The sequence below is a fragment of the Anabas testudineus genome, chromosome 15 (assembly GCF_900324465.2).
Source record: "Anabas testudineus chromosome 15, fAnaTes1.2, whole genome shotgun sequence".
Classification (NCBI taxonomy): Eukaryota; Metazoa; Chordata; class Actinopteri; order Anabantiformes; family Anabantidae; genus Anabas; species Anabas testudineus.
Genome location: NC_046624.1, coordinates 15925019 through 15937307, shown reverse-complemented (window position 1 = coordinate 15937307; position 12289 = coordinate 15925019). Strand labels below are relative to the sequence as shown.

Sequence of the window (12289 nt, the reverse complement as noted above, 5' to 3'; positions counted from 1 at the left end):
GTGTGTTAAAGCCACACGCAAACACACACAGGAATCCAAACAGCTACCGTAACAAGCACAATCTAGAGGGATGAGCACTTATTAGCAGCCATGCTAAGGGTAACAGTTCAGTTCAGGATAATTCTGTGGATGTGTTTGTTACACTGACATTACAAATTAAGACAGGCTGGTACCAGTAGTCATCCACTGGCAACACAAAAACATCCAATCAGATTTGTCAAACTGCTAAAATGCCTTAATATATGACACTACATAACAGGGGTGTTAGGGACACAACTAAGAAAATGACTACAGTATGGTATCATTGTTCCACATCCAAACTGGGAAGGCAACTGACACTATGTTTGGCAATAATAACATACTAAAATGCAAAGTTTTGCACATATATTTTGATTCATTCAAACTCCATCTCCAAAGTCAGTTTAAAAATTGTTCCCAAACCCTGAACTTCTCCAAAGGTCACTCAGAGGATCTGTCTGTGAGAATGCAAATGTCTGAGGCAGTTGGTCCGGACATAAAACGGACATTAACCTACCAGCTCCCTTGTATAACGTCAGAGTAATCTTTGACTGAGCCCATATGCTAAGGTAAATGTCTGGAGAATTCATAACGAGTGAGTGGTCATTCCCTTCCACTTCCACCACACTAGAAAATATGGGAACAGTTAAAAAGGTTTCTTTGGGAAACCAGACATACATACATAACATTTCTAATCATGTCACTGCTCTGCTTTACTGTGTTGTAAACAAAATGCTGATGTGGTGTACTTTTTTTTCCAAGCTGTGCCTCCTCCATACTCTTCTAAAGCAAATTCTTGCCAAATCCAAATGGTCAGAACGTGTCTGACATAGATAAGCTCCTTTTGTGTGCTACATTTGTGCAAGAACTGATTCTCCAGAGGGTTTATGTGTGAGAACAGCATAAGAACTGCATCTGATTTTCTCACCCCTACTGTTTTCCCACTGGAACAGCTGTATACTAACAAACCAGTGATAATGTGACCACCAGTATGTGGTTATCACCCTACCTCCTTGTGTTAGGTTTTCACCAATCACTTTATCACTTTGTACTGGACTACAAACACTTAGACCATCAAACATTGAAATAAAACTCAGTATCTCAAGCAACTAGCCAAATTGGCTGCACAATTATTTCAGTAACACAGTCATGGCATGCCTTTAACTCTGAGTTCCTCTTTTGACTGAAATATGTTACTTGTTCAATGATTAATTTGCTGTTAATATTCATTGTTAAACTGCCGTTAATGAAACTCAACACTTCTTGCAGATGTTTCACAGCAAACGTTTTTCCAAGCAACAGAGGGGATTTTCTCCCCTCAGCCGCTGGGCCTGTAACATGAAACAGGGGGAGGAAGTGTTGAGTTTGCATTAACAGCAAATAGAGGCAGTAGAGATTGAGCACACAAAATTGGGGCATATTGGACAAATTATTCTAATAATAATTATTATAATAAGTTCAGTCCAGATATTCCAACTAATTGTGCTTTAAATGTTCACTACTGTTAATGCAGACTTCTCCAACTGCTTCGAATTAAAGTAAATCTGTGTCTAAAACCCTAAAATGGACCCTGTGGGACTGGCATGTCCTTGGTTCTGAGGCTCTGAGAGCCTCACATTAACACTGCCTTGTAAATGTTTTGTCCTCTCAAGGTCACAGCTGCTGTTTCCTGCCTGACTTAATACGCATCCTCCAACTAGACAGGCAGAGAGAGAGAGAAAATGGTTTGAGACAATGACGATTATGAGAGGTTCCAGATTAATGTCTTAGGCAGTATTCACACACAGACAAAGAAGCAGCCCTTCTTATTCAGAATAAGAGAACTAATAATCCGCCTTGCAGCAAAAAAGTTGGATCATAATCTTTGTGACATTATGGGGCATTTTTACCATTTTGCCACAAAGAAAGATTAAACTGTGGTTGTTGAAGAGCAAATTCCTGTAATTTCTTTGTCTCATTGGTATATGAGCCAACACATCTCTATCAACCCAGCCTCTGTGTTGTTTCAATGCATGGTAAAGGTCTGTATGAATCCAGCCTGAATCTGCACTTTGAAGTAGAAACTTAGGACCCCACAGTCCAAGGCGGCAGCAGCGGGAAACCAGACAGTCTGACACCCCAGCAGCAGATTTGACTGCCTCCTTTTTCCAGTCCAGCTGGAATCCCAACTATGTCTGCTGTAACTAGCCTTAGAAAAAGCCAACAAAGGCATCAATGTAATGTGCAAAGAAAACAGAGGAAAGAACAAGCAGTGAGGGAGAGGCATAGACAGAACAGGAGATGCAAAGATGAAGAAGGAGAAAGAAACCAGCAGGAGGAGGAATTGGAGAAAGGAATAGCATGAAGGATGACAGAGGAAGAAGAGTTGAGGTGTGGAGAAAAAAAGGATCCATGCAGAGGTCGAAAAAGAAGGAAGTCAGCTGAGGAAGAAGTCATGCAAAAGGACAATTTGTACATGTTGTCAAACACATGGTCACTAAACTCTTGCATCAGTGCTCACTAACAACAAAAATATATTCCATTAAATTATTAATTACTAAACTAAAAGGGCTTTATAAACATTATTTTTGTATACTGCATGCAATATTCCAATTATTCTATTTATTTAGCTGTTGTATTGGAGTGCATTAGACTGTACAGGTGTACCTAATAAAGTGGCCAGTGGGTGTATTATTCCTACACCAATTCTGTTGTGAGAGGAAGTGATGACAGATGTACTCAGGACGACATCCTGCATATGTGAGCCAACACTGTGAATTTCCTCTAATGTGTTTTTTGGGGGAAAAATACATACAACAAATAGTAATAATAGACCCATGTTTATAACTGGCAAATTTAGCTCTTTATCATAACAACCACCTAGCTGACCAAGCAGGGCAATGAACCAGGACAGAAGTGCAAGAAAGCAAAAAAAGAAAAAAAAAAAAATCACCGGACAGTTGTAACTGTGACAAAAATGTGACTGGCTCCTTCCTGCTACAAAGTGGGAAAAACTAATTGGTTTGACAGTACCAAGGAGGCAATCTAATTGGCTAGGTAATGTCAGTCACAAGATGGTGGGGGGAGGGGACCTGGTGCCATCTGGGTGTCAGCAAACCGTTAGATAATCCCGGGGTCTCTTGTCTATGCTCTCTCATGCTGTCCCAATGACAACTGCTGCAAGTGTGTCGCTCGCTTAATACCAGACAGAGACACTCACACAGCAACACCGCAGCTTACAGCAGCTGACGTGTTCAGTAAAATATTAGAGGATCACATTTCTTAAGTAAGACAACTGTATGTCTGAGTTTGGGTGAGAAATGTGTGTTTAAGTAAAACAAATAAACAGAGTTCATTAATGTTTTGCACCCACATGTCGACTATACACAGATTTTCACCTACTAATGTAGTTTTATCATCCACTACTGTGTTGGCAAGTAATCACTGTTAGAAATCATGTTTTTTTTTCCAGTGAAAGTGGTTTTGTGGGAGTCCAAGAATCTGAACGAATACAGCACATTTTAATTAACGCCTACAGTTCGTCAAAGAAGCTGGAAAACTCACCTGTGGTTTCTAAGCTTCTTATAATGAGAGTATTGGTGTAAGCAAGTAGGTGCTGAGAGGGAAAGAGGCATTACTAAACACGTAAATCTTACAGTGAACATACAGCTTAAACAAACTTTGCATTTTGTACCCTGTTTCAACTACAGTACTAGAATAAAAAAAGAAAAAGATATAATATAGGTCGGAATATGTGTCGTCATCAAAAACTCCCTGCAATAGCTGCAAAATTTTGATGCATGAGCTGTAAGATGCATGTCTATTTTAGTTACTTGAGCCTACGGGACATGAACACAGAGCTCAGAGAAGCAGACAAAGAGCAGTATCAACGTAACATAACATCTGACCGACACTGTAGGCCATCTGTGTGGGAGGCTGGCTGGGCAAGACGTCTACCAACAGCTGTCTTAGTCCAAAACCAAATGCACAGGAAAAAAAAACACAACCACAGACACAGAAGCCCCACAGAAAAGCACACATTAACGTAAACACACAGAGCTGGCTGTGACTGGCAATCCTGGACATCCTGTCAGGCGATCACTAAGCCAGTTACAGTTCATTTCAGTTCAGTGTTGGCTGTTCTCTACAGGAGCACCCAACCAACCACACGAAATTCCTGCCCAGCTCTTTCAATTGATTTGCAGGGAGAAAGCCTAATGGGCACCCAGTCAAACATTTTAGTTTTAATACGTAGAGCTGACAAGTTGTCGTGCAGCTTTGCAAACCAAGGCTTCACATGTTCTTTCTTTGCACATCATCCCTGTCATGTTTAGGGTTTTTTAACTATTGTGGGAAATTATATTTTCACTCGTGAAACCCTTCCCCCATCACTTCCTTCTGGTTGCTTTCCACTATTCCACAGGGGGAAATGTTCTAAAAATACTGATGACTTGTTCACAGTTTTGAAGAGGCAACATATCATCTACCAGCAGTGGCCTTCCTAAAACATTTCTGTTTTGAGGGCCGTCTGAGTGTGCCAAAGTAGCCTGGAGGATGGCGATGAGGGAAAAACAAGCATGGGAAAGAGAGGTGGGAGGAGATAGTTGAAAACTGAAGGTAGGCTGTTCAGTAGAGAGGCACAGCCAAACTGCAGAGGTTGAGTACAGTGGAAGAGGGCAGGCTAAGAGAAAGAAGACACCAACCTGAGACAGGAAACAGCCATGCAGGGTAATCAGCTCCTGATGCAGCACAGCTACAGCTTAATCCATACAAAGACAACTCACATTCCACACTAAGTTAACTCTAAACGTATAGAAGTGCACTGCTTACAGCACCCCAGCGTCCCTTTATCTATACAAATCTGCCAAACTAACCTTCTGAAAGGAGCAAGGTGACACAAGAAGCCATCCCATTAAAGTGCAACACATTATAATCTCCTGAGAAGTGCAAAACCAATTTCCACTGGGAGCAGACGAGCTCCAAAGAAGACCCAAGCATGAGGGGTAAATGCTGACAGCGTAGAGTGTAGCATTAGTGGAAAATATGAAAAACTGTCGGGCAAGGGGGAAGCTACAGCTCTGAGCCAGACAAAGGAATGGAAAGCTGTCATCTGTCATGCTTTATATGATATAAATGATGACTGGAAAGAAACATCTATAATGCTTCAGACAGCTCCAGCAACTACCCTGTCTCATCATCAAGAGATGTGCCACAGCTTCTACTTCCCTTTTCACTGGATAAAAACAAACAAATACATGTCTGCTACTCATGCACCAATATTTAAAGCTACCATTTCGAATTTAATCTACAGCACTGCAAGAAACGAGAGCTCTGCAGCTTTCAGGGGCGGGGTGTCTCCCGGCCGGCTGCAGATGACAGTAGGGTGATTTTAGGAAAAAAAAAAACAGCAATGTAAAGAGGAGGTGTTTGTTGCCTCCTTGTGCCACGGATGTTTGCAGACATACTGCACAGCTCCAAGGGATCTTAACAATAACTGTCTGCAAAGATTTCTGACAGTGTGACCCATCAATGCCCCCATTACAAGGTCCCTTTGTGTGTAGCCTACATCCACTTCAGCAGGCAATTTGAAGTGCTGGTCAGAGGCTGGAGATCTTGAAGAATTGCTTAATTTGCTCATGTGGGGCCAACCCCTCCAAAAGCCGCAGGGTGGGTATCATTAACCCTTCTACACACCTACAGATACTGAGCAAAGGAAGTGTATTATGCACTATTTTGAGACAGTCATGATGCGTTTAAGGAGTCAATCCAATGTCTGCATGCCCTCATTCCTGCAGGAGATACATGGATTGATCGGGGGAACAGTTCTGAATGTGTGTCAGATTACTTACATCTCAAGCATAATCTCGTTCAGATAAATCCCATCCACTAATTCAATATATTCCGATAATTTGGTGCCATCGGTCACTGTCGGCTGCCCCACCGTCTTCACCTGAAAATAAATGGGACAAGGCAAAAAGGTGTAAAGACAATCAATAAAGACCACAAAGAAACGCCTTCACAGGGCAGAGGTGTTTAATGAGTGAGCTCTGGACACATCTGAATAGTTCATTATGGAGCTTACCCAGCAGACCAGAGGCGTTAGCATAAACTGCTCCAGTAAAGGGGTAAAAACCTCGCTTTCCATATTTTCCACTGGCGCCACTAATTTCTGGAGATATGCTAAAACAAATGTGCACAAATATATGCTCGTTTACACTCCACTCATGTAGTAGATTCAATTAAATCGACGCTCATTTTGGCTAAAGGCCACAGAAAGACGTCCGGGGGGTTTCTTAAAAAAAAAAAAAGCGTTAATCCACAATCTGCTCGACACGACCCAGCTGTTTCTGATGCCGACGACGGGGTTTGGCGAGGAGTCACATCTTCTGCTGGAAACCCTCCTCCTACAGGTATCCCCTCATGTAGGAGCCTCTGCCTTTGCTAGGTGATGTTAAATATAGTCTGCAAAGTCGACCAGAGACCTGCACCAGGTGTGGGTTTTTATGCTAGCTGCTCTCTCTGGAGGTCCGTTAGTGGCACAGGATCTCAGCCCACGGAGAGGGGGGGGGTGTAAAGGCAAACGCTCCTCCGGCACGACAAAATATAAGAAAATATCCACTGAAGGAAACTGAAAGGGTTAAAGTTCCTCCTGTAATTTACTGTAAAGTCATTTGTGACCGGCTACTTATCTGGCTCCGTCCAAACGCTGCAGACGTGCGAGCAGCGGGAGCCGAGAGACGGACTGACTGGAGGACGCAGAGCACCGCCTCCCTCCGTCTCTCCTGTGCATCTCCCTCCGCCTCTTTTACTCTAAAGGAAGAAAAATAGGGCTCGGCTCAAAGCAGCCTTATCTATTTAAATGTGATTCTGAGGTTTTAGCCCACTGGAAAACATGTGGCCAGCTGGAGAATTTAAATAGTTTGAAGAGTTGGGAGGAAGGATGTGTTATAAGAAATCACGCAAATAGGATGAGACTGTTGCAGCTCTAGTGCTGTAATTTATATCATATATATATATATATATATCTATATAGGCTGCAAAATATTTTTTAATCCTTAACAAATAAATACCTGAGATTCATGCAGAGCCTTTGTCTGCATTGAAAGCCTATACTGTCAACTGGAGCTTAAAGGCAAGTAGGCTACTGACACCTGGTGGGTAATAAAGCAGAATTTATTTTACCTGGACACAGAGATTTACTACATTTAACCACATATAAGAGTTTTGCATGATTTGTTTTACCAATTGTGGCAGCTTTGTATGACAGATCAATTAAGAGAGTAATTTCTGGTAATTTATTGCGTAATATTTAGCTCACCTTGATAGTAAAACCTGGATTAATTGATTAAACTTTTGTTATTTTCCAAATGAAAATACCAAACATTGCTAGTTCCAGTTTCTTCGGTGTGAGGACCTGCTACTACAGGTATTTCTTGTTATTGTATCAGCATCAAGAGGTAGAAGACACCTAATCAACAACTGATTAATGACTCTGCTGTGAACAGGCAGCAGAGGCCATGTGGCCAAATAGCCAATTAAAGCACAACTGCTGACTGGGGAATCTGGGTTGACTCTCAGAATCCCGACTAAATGAGAGGAGTGCATGCTTTTAATTTAACCTTTAATAAGCACATTTCAGCAGCAGCAGGTCTCTCAGATAAGAGGAGGCTCTTATTTGCATACAGAATAACTGTCGCTGCTGTAGGTGTTTCAGCTTGAGGCAGTACATGTATGCGTTGCTGACTAAACCTGTTTTGTCCCGTTTTCTGCAAAACATGTTTAACCAGTGTCTGAAAAAAAAAAATCTACCAAACACTAAAATTAGGGGATGTAACTTTAGTTTAAATTTGTGTCACTTACACTAAATCCTACATCATGATTTAGACATGAAACCAGTTATATCAGGTTCTACTTTTAAGGGCTGGGCTCTGTTTAGGCTGCTGCAAATGTTAATTACACATAGCATCAAGTGTGGTCAAAGCCACATATGTTTAGGAAAATGATGTCTCACTGTATTATTGGCTACACGTAGAAGGCTGCTTTGAATACAACGTCTGCAAAACTTGCACTAGAGATTATCTTGCATTTAGCTGCACCACTACATTACCTTATTTGCTTTATATTCAAATTAATTTACTGGCCATACATGGAGTACTAAATAGAGCAACAATTTGTGAGTTTTTCATCCACTTTTAAGCAAAAAAGGTAAGAAATACACACAATCTCTCATGGAAAATAATTAAAAAACAAATATGGCTCTTTATGTTACCTCTATGGCAGACAATTAAACATTGAAATAATGAAAACCTTTCATGGTTCATTTAGGGTTTGCTTTATTACACAGCATCCTGAACCCAATTATGTTTTGTTCAATTACTGTGAGGATTAGATGAATACTTGTATGTGATATTTTTTTCTATATTACTGTGTGTGCGTTTTTTTTTACTGGCGTGGCATTCATTAACCTTGAATTGAACAGGGTGTTCCTGCCTGTTTCATCAAAATCTATTATTCATGATGCTTTTAAGAAGTTTTGTCACAAAGCAGCATCTACCTCCACCTAATGACTCATTGATTATACAGCACAAAGCAGCATTCCTCACTCACACACTCAGCCATGATTACAAGTAAAATTAGTGGCCAGTAGAAACCACCACCCACTCTACACAAAACTGGTACACAGTTGGAAACATGGAGAGTTTTCCTCTATCTGGTATTATCCTAGCCTGGGGCCAAAAAATAAGGCTAATAGTATATTGACCACGAAGCCCTGCTGCTCTCAAAGCAAACACAGAAGGATAAATTATCTTTATGAAAAACTAATGACCTTGCAGCTTCTCTCAGATGAAATTCTCTCTGGTTTCTTTGCACGACTGCAGTTTCCTCTGAGTTATTTCACAGGAATTTACAAGTTGCCACAAATATTTTTATTTGGAGCTGATCTTGAGGGCTTGAATGCAGGGCAGAACTGTATCGAATAGTCAACATTTGTTGTTCCTTCAAATAAAATAACAAGGTAATACGACTATCAGGCTATTAATGGTAGTTACACGCTGTACAATTGTATCATTTTGGTTCATATCCATGAAAATCATAGAACGATACAAGATTGACGGTCATGATGCATTTAGAGAAATGTGTGATAGATTAACATTACCATTCTTACATATATTATACTACTATTAGTATTATACTACTCGCACTGGGGGACTGATCAAGAATGAATGATTAAGTGATTAAACTCATCATCACAAAAATGCATCATCAGAATAATTCAACAGTCCAAAAACGTAGCTTTTACACTGCTGCCATTCTGGAAGAGCAAAAGATTCAGATTCAAAGGTCTGACCTCTTTTTAACAGCGGAGGTCACTCTGACCATCAACTCTGTCGCTGTTTATCTCCATCCTGTAGTCCTGCTACAGGAAATCAATAATCTATACTAACATCTCCAGTTCAAATGATTAAGACGCCTGTGGCATAGCCAAAGCGAAATTGCATAATATTACAGGGCGACAAAGATGTTTGTTTTGAAGCTTTGTGTTCTGTAAAACTGGACGCATCTCAATTCTCAAACACACCTTCATGTTTTATCTAAAGATAATAATGTGCTTGTTTTTTCTTTCATGTCAAACACCAATCTTGAAATTTCCAACATGTCGAAGACCTTTCTACGAATAATATTTTACAAGCTCTGTGTTTTCATTCTAACTTTGTGCATCATATTTCAGGTTTGTCCTGGTCTGGTCTATTGTTTTATCTGGACTCATCATGAGCCACAGCAGAGTCTAAGGATCCCAAGATGAAGTGCTCTGGATTCAGCGCTTGACACCAAAAAGTAATCAGCTCTTTGCCCTCAGGGATCAAGGCTTTAAATCACCACTCTATCCACCCTCTGTCTTAAATGATCAACAACACAGCAGGGAGCCAACATTTAGGAATGCAGTGGTAAAAATTGTAATGAAGGAAATTTTGATGTGAGTCTTGAAAATGATTCTCTTTGCTAAAATCAAGATTTAAACATGAGGGTTGTACTCTGCTTGTCAGTGTGATATCTGTAAATTATCTGAGTACCTTTTCTACCACTATTTACTATGTGGTACTTGCCACGCAACAAGCTTTGTGTTGTCTATTACTTTGTTTTGAATGCAACCTTATTACATTAAACATGTGATAATGAAATCATCATGCTTGTGGCCTCACCATACCTTGCTATATTTATGTAAGAACTGTCTAAATGGTGGTTCCCTCGAACATATGCAAGTCAAATCAGTCAAAGTGATGAGGAACCAATTATTGGCTTTTCACTGACAGAACACTCTAATGGAATTCAATGTTCTTCAGCCACAGACACTAACCTGCCTACAAACCTAGAAAAAGCTGTAAAATAGGTTAAAAAAACATGTGCCACAGGTTTGCACACAAGTCTGTTTCGCGCTGTTGGTGGATAGGATGATGTATAATATCCCTTTAAATTCTGTCGTTGTCGATAACCCAGAAAAACCTTTCTCCCCCCTCCCCTTCTACAAGTGTGTGTGGTGTGTGTGTGTGTTCACTTGTGTATAAAAGAGATTATTGGTGTGCTTGTGCAGACTGTACTGTTGTCACCTCCTGATTTACTGCAGCATGAAAATCAGAAAAGTACCTCAATCTCTCAAGTCCTCAAATGACACTCGCACACACACACACACACACACACACAAGCCTGTTTGCATTTTTGTCAGTCACAACACCTCATTGCATTGACTGTCTACAAAAATAGTCCAAATTGTTTCAAGGGCCTAAGAGCTGTAAAATAATAGATATATAGAGTGACAGACAGTTAACACATGAACTATTGCCATCTAGATTATCAATGTACATGCACATACTGTAAGAAGGTTCTCTAAAAATCAAACCACGTTGAACAGAAAGCAGCACAGTATCCTCTACTGAGCTGTTTATGAGCCTAGTTTGTCTACCACCAAACACTGACTGGTCCATTATCCACTAATGACCTGTGGTTCTGCTTCATAATAATGACTTCTCATGTGTCCTGAAGCCATGGAAACAAGATCATGCTGGCAGAATCCCTGGTAATAATAGAAATGTGTGCATGTGTACCGTGTTGTTTGAAATGCTGTGATTCCTCCCTGCAATTAGTTAGAGTGTGTGCATGTGTTTGTGCACATGTAACTGTGTGCATGTGTGAAAGTAATCCAGAGAGTATTAGAGATGCTGTTAACACTCATCTGTTGCCATAACAACTGCAGCAGCCCACTGTTATTGAGCTGGCTTAGTGTCTGACTGGAGGGTTGTCTGGCTGGCAAACTAACTTCCAGACTCACTGTTTGATCTGCATATACGGTCATTGATTTCACTCATGTACCATCTGGTGTACTGACAGATGACTGCACTGGGTCCTTGAAACATATAGTGAGATATTTTTTTCAGTAACATTTCACAGTTGACAAACAGTTATCTTCACTTTTTAATAGGTATCTTGAGCAAAAGCACATTTTCACCATGTGTAAGAGATACAGATAGCGTCAGCACTCACCTGTTGTGAAATACTGTACAGCTGAATGTTTCAGTGGTGTATATATGAAAATCAAATGGTGGATCTTAAGCTAAGTGAAATATTATAGATCTTTACAAGTTATTACTCTATTAAGTATACAATTTAGAGTTACTTGTAGTATAAAAGGGTAGATGTTGATCAAGTTAAGGGTAACAGTCAAAAGATGCTTTTCATAAAGACATCCTGACACCTACTGGTGAAGTTTACAGATGACATATTTGAAAAACCTGCTACTGCATTCCTCCTAATGCCAGTCTACGCTCAGACACACAGGCTGCTTCATTTTAAAGGGGTAATTAGATTATATTGGCAGAGCTTTTAACAGTAACTGAAATAATATTTCCTAATTAATCTGAGGGTCTAAGGACAGATATGCTGTACGGATTGTAAAATGGGCTGCAACCAAAAAGCTGTGTAGAAGTACCGTTAAGGAGCGAAACTGTAATCTGAAATGAAAGAGGAGACTATACTGGAGGTTTCAATTCATGGAAACACAAAAGTTTCATGGCGCATTTTTATCCCTTGTAATTAAACATCTTTGTAAACTGGACATGGCAGCTCAGCCAGAAGGATACACATTTTTATTCAGCCAAATACAAAAATTTTCTTATTTATTAATTTATGTTTTAATTGTGGTGCATTTCTAATACTCATACAACACAAGCGGAACGTTTGTGTGCAGAGCGGTACGGACTCTTTTGGTGTTACACAATGAGTCGGACCAATCAGAAGA

At 40.3% G+C, this 12289-nt stretch overlaps 1 protein-coding gene across 6 annotated transcripts in view; it reads right to left on the bottom strand.

Moving 5' to 3' along the window:
• Window positions 1-6726, bottom strand: part of LOC113158858 (girdin) — a 54771-nt gene extending 48045 nt beyond the window's left edge. For all 6 annotated transcript variants that reach the window (XM_026355143.1, XM_026355147.1, XM_026355148.1 and 3 more), the window contains exons 1-2: window positions 6080-6726; window positions 5847-5947 (exon numbers count right to left, since the gene is read on the bottom strand). In XM_026355143.1, coding sequence (XP_026210928.1) covers window positions 5847-5947; window positions 6080-6142 — 164 coding nt within the window. In that variant the 5' untranslated portion in view covers window positions 6143-6726. The remainder of the gene's footprint in view (window positions 1-5846; window positions 5948-6079) is intronic.
• Between the last annotated feature and the right edge of the window lie 5563 nt (window positions 6727-12289).